Source organism: Pyxicephalus adspersus, chromosome 3, assembly GCF_032062135.1.
Source record: "Pyxicephalus adspersus chromosome 3, UCB_Pads_2.0, whole genome shotgun sequence".
In the NCBI taxonomy this organism is placed as follows: Eukaryota; Metazoa; Chordata; class Amphibia; order Anura; family Pyxicephalidae; genus Pyxicephalus; species Pyxicephalus adspersus.
The window spans coordinates 46260710-46274605 of record NC_092860.1 but is presented as its reverse complement, the minus strand read 5'-3'; the positions used below and the strand labels follow the sequence as shown (position 1 = coordinate 46274605).

At 35.0% G+C, this 13896-nt stretch overlaps 1 protein-coding gene across 1 annotated transcript in view; it reads right to left on the bottom strand.

Moving 5' to 3' along the window:
- Positions 1 to 620: 620 nt before the first annotated feature.
- Positions 621 to 13896, bottom strand: part of SVEP1 (sushi, von Willebrand factor type A, EGF and pentraxin domain containing 1) — a gene marked incomplete at its 5' end in the record, with an annotated part of 170821 nt that continues 157545 nt past the window's right edge. Inside the window, 4 exons of the mRNA XM_072406782.1 lie at positions 621 to 1152; positions 3432 to 3525; positions 4795 to 4890; positions 10095 to 10190. Of these exons, the coding sequence (XP_072262883.1) occupies positions 1122 to 1152; positions 3432 to 3525; positions 4795 to 4890; positions 10095 to 10190 (317 nt within the window). The remainder of the gene's footprint in view (positions 1153 to 3431; positions 3526 to 4794; positions 4891 to 10094; positions 10191 to 13896) is intronic.

Here is a 13896-nt window from a genome sequence, read left to right as displayed (position 1 = left end):
TATGAAATCCTGTAAATATAGATTGATGCCTACTGTGTAAACCACACCAGATTTGTGGATCTTTTAGACTTCTGGATTGCACATTTTTATCTTCTCCCTCCCAATGCAGTATTGATAATACATATGTTTGATAATGTAAAATTAAAAAACAAAATTCAACAAGGAAGGTGAGTCAATGGGCATTGCAGAGTGCCATCTGAGATTTTTGGTTCACCACTAAAGTAAAGATGGCTTCCAAAATGTTTCTTCTGTCAGCATCTCCAGGTAAGGATAGATCTGATGTTGTATATTCTGGGGAGGAATAAGAAGGTGGAATGGAGCAGCTTGTTTGAAAACACATTTAGGGTACAATTTAAATTGGATTTCACTTCATACTTCATCTGCATTATATTTGTAATTTATAAAAAGTAATCTTTTAAAAATGAATAGGATTTTCCCTGCATTCGAGTCCCAAATGTAATATATTATTTGTGAATTTTATCAGTGTGCTTTATAAATGAGCCTTTTGGTAAAGCCACAATGTTTATATCTGGCTTTTAAATAGGGACCTTTACTGTAATATTAAGCAACATATTATATTTGGCGAAAGCAATGCAAATAACCAAATCCCATAAACAAAAAAGAGTTCTGTCTTTTTATTATAAAATGTGTATTGTTTCTTAGGATAAATGATATCAACAACACATAAAAACAATAAAAAACAAACAGGTTTTGTGCTGATTTTGGTTTTCAATTAACAATAAAATAACAGATATATTAACTTAAGTAAACACTGATCGTTTTTCACCATACTTATGTTTGGGTTGCAAGTTATGTGCCATCACAAGTATATTCCTTATAGTTACCTTAGGCAGTAAAGTACATATAAACACACGTAGTATTTAGATGAACCGCAACACTGGAGGAAAATATATACACTAACCATCTTCATTTAACATTCAACCTTGAGCAGCATATTATTATTACATACATTTGTATATGAAAATACAGATGAACCTTAAAAAATACACAAGCATAAGAAAATATATCACATTATGGCACTCAAATTTGAATTAAAATGAACTCCAGATCAGATCCTGGGAAAAATAGAGTTTCTTTTGTGTGACAAAATCAATTTACGGCTAGAAAGGAGAAAACCCATTTTTTCTTTTCCTGAAGGAAACAAAAAAAGGGAGAAGCGGTTAGGATGTGATTAAAACTACGGATGTGGTACATCAAAAAGAATTACAAATTATACTCAAAAATAAATTAAAGCACACAAAAAAGTAAGGCAGTTTCTATCATTGTTTCAACCTCATAATATATAAAAGGGCTTTGTGCATCCAAAGTGAAAAACCACAGACCTTGTACAGCTTTTATCCCACCAGTTACTAGATTTAAATTTGCAAACAGAGCTGCAAAACAGGTTTCCTTAATACTGTTTTAATACATCCTGTTAAAGCTAAATTCTGTTTTTTCATTTTTTATTGCACACTTGTAGCTAGTTCTCTCCCCTGCATACTGTAACTTCCACATAACAAAAATGATAACCTGCATCACATATGTTGAGCAAGCCCCATTTTATGTCTGATTCACTACAAGGATGATTAAGCCCACTCCTCGCCATCTGTGCTGTCCTAGCCCTTCCCTATCAACTAATTGCTGTAGTGATTTAATCTTAACTGAATGTGTGTGAGTTTCCTAATGTGGTTTTCATGCAAAAACAGCCTATTTAGGAATATGCTGATACAGTGTGAGAGAGGCATTATTGTGAGCTGAGAAGTCCCCTGCCTATGTTGAAGTTTTCTGTTCTGTATCATGGTGTTTATTTCACACAGACTTCTGCTAAACCTTTACGAAGTGGAGTCTCAAAGCAGTGACTGCAAGAGAAAATGACTCATTACAAAGGAACCAAAGTTTATGAATGATTTACTGGGCTGTCAGCAGTGGCAGAGGAGAATTGATAACAAAGGTTAGTTAACAACTAACTGGAGAACAAGTTCAGAAAAGGTCAAGAGCAAGTTTTTTAAGTTTGCTCAGAGTACAGTGTGTTGCCCACACTATAATGGACAGCATTCCTGAAGAGTATGAAGACCATGCATTGCACTAGAAAAGAGAATAGTGACTTTTTCATTCATGGTATTTTCATTCTTTGAAAAAGCTGTAAGATGCTGAGCTTCCACAGCAATAGATGGGTCCCTGTCTTCCCTGCACTGGCACATCCCCTGGCTCCTGATGATACATCCTTTGCAGCTGCTGTAATGATGTCCTTTAATAAAAACCTGTTCTAAAATAAAAACACATTTGCTGCCCTTCCCTTCTAAAAAAGTTAGTTGCTTGGTTGAGATGCTCTTCCAAAGCATTTAGCACTTTGTATCATCAGGAGTTCTCATTTGCTGCCTGTATGTTTGAACCAAGCCAGCAGCTTAACAAAGAATTACATCTAAAGAAAGTCAGGCAACTAGAATTCCTTTCAGATTTGCTGTCAAATACTTCATGTTTAGCCACTCCCAGACTCCCCTATACTATATATAGTATATATATATATATACTACTATACAGTTTTTAGTGTCAACCACAGTGTTTGACAGTTGCTTTGTAGTTCAGTTGAGTTGGGTTGAGTGCGGTTTTGCTGCCAAAAAATTCACATCCAGAAACCGCAACAGCAGCTGCTTTAAAATGGCTGCACAAAACATTTCCTATTTACTGGCATTACTCAGGTAAATGAGAACGGCTGGGAGCAAATTTGAGCCCAATATAGAAAGCTGAGGTTAAATTCAAGTCTGAAGTTGCCCTTAAAAGTATGCCTGCAATGGCAGTTTTATATGTCAATACCCACAATACAGTAAAGAAACCAAAAGGAAGACACGCTTTTTTCATATACTAGATATTTATCGAAATCTGAAAAAAATGTCTACCTGCTCTATCTTATTTTTTCCAGAGATGCATAAATCTCTTTGATCCTGGAAAAGGACCCCTACCCCTCTAATAAGCATACATACACTCCAGTGGCAATTCAATGCCTGCAGATAAAATGAAGCACTTTGATCAAAAATGAGTGGATTTATGATGACCACATAAATATACATTGCCCTGTTGTGCTGTATAATATTATGATTCTCGAAAAATGTATCTATTTGTGAAAAATGAAGGTTTTAGTTCAAGCGAAGAGCTTAATACACAATTAAAATGTCTCTGAAAGTTCTTAAGTATCCAGGACATATTATCTCTAGTATATATTATTATATTATTATCTAGTAGTAGTTAGTCACTATAGGTTTAAGAGGCTAAAAAAACCCTATGTGGCTCACAGCTATTGTTAAAAAAGCCATGAATTATATGTCCTATAAAAACAGCTAATTATTTGGACTTTTGGATTTTGAATTTGGATCAGGGAAACTAGGTAGCATTTTTCTTAGATGTGATGTACAGTAGAAAGATAAAATACATACCTAGAACAGTCAGATCCTGACCAACTTGGAGGACAGTTGCACCTATTTGGTCTCACACATCGGCCGCCATTTTGACATGGTGTTTGACACACAGCTGTAACACAATAATTTGTTATAGAATTACTGTAGTATTTGGTGGAAATACCTAATCTATATGAGAAGATATTTATAAAAACACACACACTATTTCTGTGTCATATAGAAACATTACAGATATGTAAGAGAAATACCCGAAGCTCACAGAAGCGCATTAATGTATACAGAATAATGTCAATAATAGAATAATACATTTGCATAGTAATTAGGCTATATTTTTACTGCAATGGACAAGTACAATAACTAACAGTTGTCTTAAAAAGATGCGTGTTTAATCACTTTATCTCTTGCAAGTGAAAATTCCCCCATGGATCAGAGCAATTTTTACATTGCTGCTATGGTCCTGTTTAGTTTAAAATAACTTTATATTAACTTTATATATTATATATTAGTATTACATACATCTGTTTTAGGACAAAGAAAAAGGCACCTTTTAATTCATTATCAGTGTCAGTTAAGATATACATTTTATGGTATAATTTTTCATATGTAAAATAACACTAGGGGATCTATTTATAAAACAGGGAATCTGACATTCTCCTAAACATTCCCTGGTGGGAATCAGTTACTGCCAATAAATCATGGACATGGAGGGTTCCCAAAGGAAAAATGTCTGTTCCCCTGTTTTATAAATTGAGCCCTATAATTATGATATGTAATATGCAAAAAAATGAACAAACCAAATAAAAACGAAAAAGAGTAATTATGCATAATTGGAAAAACATCAGCTAAGGAGATGAAGGAGTCAGTCAGGACCGATTAGGGTAGAATAAGGGTAAGAGCTCAAATACACTTCTTGAAACCGACTTGTTACGTAGAATTACTTAGACACAAGCACATATTTTATAGTAAATGCTAACTATATTGTATGTTTTGAACAATAATAAAAATGGGCGTTCATATCTTTGATCTGTAAAGATTCTTTGTATATCTAGTACCCCGGGAATGAAGGATATTTATAAACACTGTGCCAGTAAGTCTGTCTTTATTACAGAGGTAGCTCCAACAGTTGCTGTGTTTACAGAGCACGTCCTGCCTGTTATTTTTACAGCTAGTATTTGTCAGGAATGGTTTGTGAAGGTAAAGGGGAGGGCTATACATGCTCTGTGTACTGTCATGCTATTTTACAGCATTTTGTTAGGCATGTTTTTCTTTATTTTCTTAAGATGAATATATTTTTGAGTTTATCATGGATGAACAGATAAATGCCTAGGTACAGGTAAACATATGTACATTACAAAGCAGAACCATAAACAAAGGTGCTCACCAAGATGACAGCGAGATCCAGTCCATCCATTCAGACATTCACATTTGTAAGGAGCTGTACAACGGCCACCATTTAGGCATGGTAGAATACAAATCGCTACACAAAAAAGCAGACTGTTAATATTATATTTATTTAACCCAGCAACACCTGCTGTAATCTTTTCCTATTCACTGTTTTATTGGTAAAAATATAAGGAAAATCACTAAAATTGTTAATTTAACAAAAGAATATTTAGAAAACAAAACAATTAAAAGCTAATACACTGACATGTGGAGTAAAATGCATAGAGCTGAGTAGGATAGTACATAAATGCATCTTTTGATACTATTTGCTATTATCTGCTGGAATCAATAAAGGTTTTAAAATCTCTATACTGTAAGTAAAACTGCAAAATTTCAACTACAAGCGGGCATGCTATTACAATGGATGTGTTTTTGTTATCAGAAACATAGTGAAAGTGGTGCTGTTATTAAAGTCCCTCTGAGAAAACCATAATTCTACTCTTGAAATAAGTGAAATTGGTTTCCATTAAGAAACATCTATTAAAAGTATTTAGGTCATTTAATGTACAATGGCTTGTCTTAAAGTTGTTCTAAAGCCTTTGTGGACCATTTCCCTTCTTACATGGAAGCAAAGGAACATAACCTAACAATTTCCAACCATACACCTGTCATGATGCTTGTTAAGGAACCTTGCAAGGTCACTATTTTTGGTCATGTCATTGTAGTGACAAGCCTTTTACTCCATTATCCTTGTGGAATGATATACAACGTCTTTTGATCACAGGCGTTAATGAAAACATAGCAGGTGATGTTGCTCTTAAGTTGTTATGGGAAGGACACAAGTAAGAGTTAGAAAAACTTGATGACATATTCTCATATTCCCAGGTTGCTGATCACAGCCTTAATGCACTGCAAAGCTTATAAGGAAAGTGCTGTAACAGTTTGCATTTATCGAAAAAAAATTGCTGTATTCTTTACTGCTATCAATGTGTGTGGCTTTAGGCCAAATCAGTCAGAAAAAAAGTCTATGAAGGTACATGTCCTGCCAAAACTTTGTAAAAATCAGAACCCCTGTTGTTTTACTGCTATCTAGGGCTCCTTATTTCTCCTTATTTACTATCATTGTAATAGTATGACCAGACAGACAGTAAGAGAAAATCTTCAGGAGCAGCATAATCACCAATACCAATGTATTTTTGTAGAAAATTAGAGGAAGGTAAAAAACCTCTTCAGCTTTTAGATGCTGTTCATGTCTCTTTTGCAAATTCTTTTTCATTTTTTGTCCAGTGAAACTATTGTAACCATGTCAGTATTTGTAAAGAAATCTTTATTAGTAGACACCTAATAAGAATCCCATCCTTCCCCACTCTATTTAAAAGGAAAGAAATATGGATGGATGATTACTTTACTTAATATTTAGGGAAAGTCAAAACATATAAGCTATAATAAATGTCTGAGAAAGAGTAGTTTTAATTCCTAAAAAGATATTCCTATAGGCATGTTATCCAAGTCCAATTGGGTCTTATTACCTTTTATTTTATGATTATAAAATATTTTTATTTTATAAAATGTTTTTTATTATTATAAAACTGTCTTTAAGCCCTTCCCCAGTAAATAATAGTAAATAAATGAAAAAAAGCTTTGTCAGCTAATTTCTTTGTTTAAAGGTATATAAAATGCTATATTTGACTAAAATGCTTGAAAACTTTTTGTGACCCTAGATTTCTTGAATCCAATTACCATTAGAGTCTATTAAGGAAGAAAACCTTTAAATTAGGATACATGGAAGACATAAAATATGTTACGTTTTTGTAAAAAAAAATGTGTAGTCCTCCTAAGCATTTAAACCTAAATCTTTAGATGTCTACATAAGACTCCATGCCTTCCCTCAATAGTAGAGGGGTAGCATAGTTGAGGCACAGGACTTTTTCCTCACAACTTGACTCTTCAATGGTTGTAGGAGTTTTAATTAGAGGGGCACTCAGATCAGCACTCATTAACTTTTGGGAATAATTACAGGGGTATGTGGTACTTCATACTAATTTCTAGAAAGATAATTTTAAAAAATATATTTCTTATTCTAACTAATTACTAAACTTTTACATTTGTTGGTTCCAGGAATGTCCAAATTTCAGCTGAACTCTGAACTCTGCAGCTCAATGCTTACATTTCATTGAAACCCTGTCTGTGGTCCTGCATTGAGCACTGGTTTCAGTGGATAGAGTTTCCCTATTGCCCAAAAGTTTTCACTTGGCACATATTCCCAAAGTTGGTGCCTACTCAACCTCCTCCCTTGACCAAAGTTTCAACAGCAACACTAGAAGCCCTCAAAAATCTATAAAAGTAAAATGTCATGCTTCCCTAAATGGTGGCAAACACTATACTTAAAAATACATTGATAAATGCTAGCAAAGGCTTTTTTTTTTCTAAATTACATTTATACAATTTAGATTTTTCTTAGTAAATTTTACAATATTTCTTACCTAATAATTATTGTATGGTGGCATCTAGGGAATATGATGAATAACAGAACTCTTACAAGAAACGTTATCAAATTCAATAATAATTATGTAGATTAAATATAAATAATTGCTAAACTGCACATGTTTATTGAATCTCTAGATAGAACTTTCAAGATTAATATCAAATATTGAAGTTGCACATCATTGTTTATAGAGGCTATAGTCTTTAAAACACAGATACTTGTGCTTGACTATAAGAAGGGGTAAGCTGACAAGCAATAGGATTTTGGGGCCTGGGCATAATTAGATAGACCCCTTCATAAACTTTGACTGCTTTTCACCTTTACTGTGAAATCTTGATGAATAACTATATTAATGCCTAAACAGATGAAGCATGTGGACAACTGTAGTCAGGTAAGTAGCTGATCTCAGTTCTCCAAAAGTTCTCTTCATTCCTAGAATGAAAGTATTCCTAGTATTCCTAGAAACCTAGAATACTTAAATGCACCATCATCAAAGTATCAGTGGGTTAGCCTCGGTGGTATCAAACCCTATGGCAGGCTTGGGGCTACAATACAGGTATCTTTCTATCATTATTATTCCAGTTTCCAATACTTGCCTACAAATAAGCTCCATAGCCTAATGGTGTTTTGGCACCTTTAAAAATCAGCACTACCCAAAAATCTAAAAGCCTAAAACATCTTTTTTACAGGTGCACTAGATAGCTCTTTATATACATAGCATGAAAACCTAACTTCATTTATACATTTTACATTCAGTCAATGAAAAAAAAAAAACACAAACATTCATAAATAAGGGAGACTTTTGCTTCAGTAAATCCCAGTTATGTTGAGTTTCAAGCCTTCACTTGCAATAAATCTAGATTTTGTACTGTAGTCATTGATTTGCCTGTTCCCAAATCGTTTGCAGCTCCCTTCTCATGAAGTATCACTTCTAAAATAGTTTACTGCAACCTTTGCGATATGTCACTTCATGCTTAAATCATTGCTAAGAAATGATGCAACTGAGAAGTTTATAGCTGTAAAATACATTGCTGCTCTGTCCTTCAACATATCTTGCCACAATACAAAGTCATTTGTTATTGACAATGTAGATGTGATTTGTAATATGTGTAGATCTCTCGGGAATTCAGCATTGATTTCACTTTTAAAAAAAATTAAAAGAAAGACAGTCAATACAAGTTTAAAACTGTGATCAGTTTAATACATATGATTGCAACTCTTTTTGGCAAAACATTTTTTGTGATACACAGATCAAAGGGAAAGAAAAATAGCGGCTTTTTAAGGCAAGGAGAATTCTAACGTTACTTAAAATACTTTATTTTATTCATTAAAATATATTTATACAACGCATTGAGTGTAAATGTCTATGCCATTTAGGCCATAGTTTTACTAAAACATTCTCACATATATAGTGTTCAAAGCTAGGTCAATAATGTAATTAAGGTCTCGCCCGATGGGTTTCGCCCCAGACAGGCTTCCTCAGGGGATTATTGAGACTTTGAAAGAATAATATACAAATACATTTATGCTGACAAACGTACTCCATAAGTTCAGTTTTATATTCTTAGTACCGCAAATACATGAATACATAAATGTTTATATCTAGCATTGACTCACCCAGTATATTGACCTTGGAAAGGGAAAATGTAAGAGGTTCAAACAAAAATAAGATAAGATAATACCCTGGGATCCTTGATTGTTCTGTAGGTAGAGGGTCCAAAAAATTTTTTAATTCAAATTGGCAAAGGTTACGGTTAATATCAAAAAATCAAAAATAGTTTATCAGAAACTGTGTATTTGCGGTACTAAGATTATAAGACTGAATTTATGGATTCTCAATAATCCCCTGAGGGTGCCCGTTTGGGGCGAAACGCGTCAGGGGAGACCTTAAACACATTATTTACCTATCTTTGGACAATGCATATGTGAGAATGTTTTAGTAGAACTATGGCCGAAAATGGCATAGACATTTTATATTCAATGCGTTGTATAATATACATTTTAGTGGATAAAATAAAGTATTTTAAGTAACGTTAGAATTCTCCTTGCCTTAAAGAGACGCTATTTTTCTTTCCCTTTGATCTGTGTATCCTTGATGCTATATATCCGTGGGATTGGTTCTCTCCTCTTTCCCCTTTTTTTGCCAAAAAAAATTTTGTGTTGTTACAGGTTTAGTGCATTGTCTCTCCTAGAGCAGAAAAAAAACATTCATGAACATTGCCGTAATAAATTGTATTTAAAACTGAATCTGCTTTTTATTAATAGTTCCAACATCCTGTAAATATCTTCTCCAACTTCAGCCTTCTCTCTCTAGAAGGAAATTTATACTACTGATATGATGTAATTTTAGTATATTTGTTACAAGGAAAGATTTATAATTGAGGTGGAGATTAGAATTTGAACATTGCTTTTAAAGAATGCTACAATAGTATTGATGATTAACCTTTTTAAACTTCTTTTAAAATTCTTCTCATTTTGTAATCTGTTACATTTATCTGCTAGCTATTGAATATAAATAATTTAAACATTTATTCTTTTACAATAGAAATACAATAACAATATATTTGCTCCTTTTTGATCTCTAACGAATACCACTGAAGGTGTTTTGTAATATCTGCTTCATAAGTAAAATGTAGCACTTTATTATGATAGAAATTATTAGTAGCAGGTTGACCAACTTTATTAATGAACACATACCCATCTATAATGATGAGAAATGTAGAGGACCATACACACTCTGTAAAGAACCCCAACGCACTTGTTATAACAGACATAACATAGCCAATTATAATGAAAAAAATTCTATTACATACGTTCTTCACAGAGCCGTCCCATCCATCCGTCAGGACATGAACATGCATTTGGTCTTTCGCATACTCCACCATTTTGACAAGGAAACCTGCACACAGCTTTGAAGAAAAAAGTAAAAAAGAAATGTTTATAAAATAATAATACACTTATAAAAACTATATTTACATATAACTAAAAACTGAAGCTGTGTTTTCTGTAAAAGAAGCACTGAACTGCCTTACGTGTACATTACACATACCTTGTTTATAATTTGGAAATATTAGATAAGAATACAATAGCTATATATCTGTTTTTAAAAAACAATTGTGTGTAGAAAATTCAGAATCAGTGCATCGTATATAGTAGTTCCCTGTGGATATTTAGAAATTGTACAGCAACTTTTTTCTGATGCAGCTTTTAGCTCTGTTTTCTAAAATCACTTAAAATATACAGATGAGTTCAAACTGGCTCATCCTTTTACTATAGAATGACCTAAACCCCAAACCTTTACACATGGATTCAGTACTAAAGGAAGCCTAAAACAGGATTTTCCCCAAGTATATTTAGCTGTTTACACTGTTGTTGTTCTTTATTTACACTTTCATTAAAAACTGTTAACTTTGCTTTATAATAACATTTTAATATAGGTCCACTTTAAAGTAAGCTCAAAAGGTCTAAGTCAGTGATCACCAACCTTTCAGACCTCACGGACTACTAAATTTATAAAATGACATTTATTATTAAATTTAATAATAAACATTGATATTATTTTGTGTTTCAAACTTTATAATACTCATTCTATTATATTTTACTGTAAAATAAATTTTCATGAAAGACCATGTACTGCTTTTAGACATATAAATTCAGTGTATTGCATTCAATACAGTTATTTTGTATTGAATGCAATACAAAAAAATTTGAATTTCCCGCCATGCCTCTAGCAACGGCTGTACGCACCGACGTTACCAGGAACTCCCGGGGAACATAGACGCACTTACCGGGGGACAGATCAAGAAAGAGGACAAGGCCAGAGGATGGGCAGGCACTGGAGGACGCTGATGGGACCGGGTTTGTGTTCAATTTTTACTTTTTTAACTTCCCCAAGTGTGGCTCAAGGGTTACCGCTTTCAGCTTGTTTTTTTTTTACCCAAGTCACACTGGGGCTTACCACTGGGGAGGTTCAGTATTACACATTTTTAGTGTGATACTTGTTTCTGCTTGTTTGAAAAAAGTTTATGGATTTTTGGCTCCAATGACATTACTGCAAGACGGAGAGTCGTTTTTTTTTTCAAGCCGGTACCGAGTTTTAATTGCTTTGACAGATGTCTTTTAGCAGAGTTTTTCTGCAGACCACTAAAGTTTTCTCACGAACCCCCAGTGGTCCACAAACCACCAGTTGGCAACTGCTGGTCCAAGTAATAGGTAATTACCATCCCCTAAGAGAGACAGTACATACTTACCTGTCCTGAGGGAGGCTATTACAAAATATGATGACATTCCAAACCTAAAACCCATATTAAAGTTGGAGTTTAAAGTAGAGTTTTCCCACTTTTCTAAATTGGGAGAACCCTTGAAATAAATGTATAGCAGGAGTTCCCCAAAGACCTAAATGACTATATCGAAAACTCATAATATATTAGCGGGGTGATCAGTAGGAAGAATGTCGCCCTGACAGATAACCAAAACATTTATTGGATAAAGTAAAACTGAGAAACACAAATTGCTCCTGGATCAAGGAGGAATCCTAGGGTTCCACAGAACCATGGATTAGGGTACAAATGCACTGTGGTTTCTATCACCAACATATTTGATGTACGAAGGGGTGCTGAGAAGTTCCTGGCTTTGCCCCCTTCCAGATGAAATAGAAAAATGAGTGTCGAGCATATGACAGCCTAATATCTTAGTATGTAACTGTGCAAATATCAGGTCTTTGTGATTCTTAAAACTGTGTTTTCTTTGAGAGAAGCTGTGATGGCAGAGGCTCAAGCAAGTTTCACGTCATTGGAGTTACGGGCCATCATGAAATTTTTGTATCTCCCAGGAAAGTCAGCAAAGGACATTCACACTGAGATGTCACAAACGCTGGGGGAGAAGTGTCCTTCCTACAGCACTGTCAAAACCTGGATATCTCGTTTCTAGACTGGGCATTTCACTGTTGAAGATGAGCCCCGCAGTGGGCCCCCCCCCAACCTCAACTGACCCAGCAACCTGCGATGCTGTCCATTAGCTGATTATTGAGGACCGGCAAATATCTGCAAGAAGATTAGCCCAGATACTTGACATTTCACGGGAGCGTGTTGGGTTTGTTATGACCACTATCCTAGACATGCGCAGGCTCCACATCCATGATCCTGAAACCAAGAAACAGTCAAAGGAATGGCCCCACAGCGGGTCCTTGTGGCCGAAGAAGTTCCGAACCCATAAATCAGCCAAAAAAGTCATGGTGTCCGTTTCCTGGGACAAAGACGGTATTCTGTTGGTGGTCTACCTACCTTAGGGCTCTAGTATGACTGGGCAGTAATATGCTAACCTCCTGGACCAGCTGAAGGAGGCAATTAAGACGAAATGCCGTGGAAAGTTGACCAAAGGGATCCTTTTTTTGCAGGAAAATGCAACTGCGCACACGTCCAATGTTGTGGCTCCCAAATTGAATACCCTGGGTCTCCAATTGGTCCACCAACCCCCCCATACTAACCTGACCTAGCCCGTTGGGACTATTATCTGTTCCTGAATTTGAAGAAACACCTGAAGGGGCAACGTTTTGAGGAAATTTCTGACGAAATTTCTGCTGCTGAGATCTGGTTTGCGGTCCAACCAAAGGACTTTTATTTGAACGGTCTAGAAAAGCTGCAACTACGCTGTACCAGGTGAATTAGTCTCAGGGAGGAATATGTTGAATAAATGTGTTATTTCATGACTCTGGCTCTCTTCTTTCTGGGCAAAGCCAGGAACTTCTCAGCACCCCGTCATAGGTGTCAAAGGAAGAAACCATGAAGCACAGAAAGAAGACAGCCATCATCACTGAACATTGTGGGGCAACAACATTTATTACATGACACTGTTAGGTAGCAAAGTGCAAGAGTGGCCTATATACCTACTCTCTAAAATTCTTTTGCATTTGTATATTATAATAATCTGCTAATATGAGATATCTGACATCACTCTTCTATACAATGACCATGATTTATGAAGGCTCTCCAAGGCTGGGGGGAATACACTTTCATCAGTGAAGCTGGGTGATCCAGCAAACCTGGAATGAATCTGGTCCAGGATTCAAAACATATCCGTAAAAATCAGTTCCATGTTTTCTGGATCACCCAGCTTCACTTCTGAAAGTGTATTCTCTCCAGCCTTGGAGAGCTTTAATAAATTAGGGCCAATGTCTCACAATGTTTTAATTGCAAAATGCTCCCAAGTAATATAGCATTACTTTGACCAGAAGACATTACTTGGTCTGTATATATGTGTAAGATTCCACAATGAAAAAGGGTTAGATAGGATGTTACGTATATAGTCTTTTGCAAATCCTTTGATTGCATGTTAAATGTAGGGTCAAATGAGGTAGGAGTTAGTAAATTTGAGCACGCCTTGTGAACTTGCCAATCATAAGGATGTAAAAATCTTGCACAGATTTCTACTTGCCTGTTTTCTACTTTCTGCATCAGAAAACTTAACTGTGTGAAGAAAACAACACTAATGGCTTAACCTAACAATAAAAAACTTTTAAATATTTTAGGCAATCCAAGGTAGCTCTGGTATTTCTTGAATAAGGCAATCAATTATGCATAGGTCTTCTGTACATAAACCCAGACTTTAACATACAAG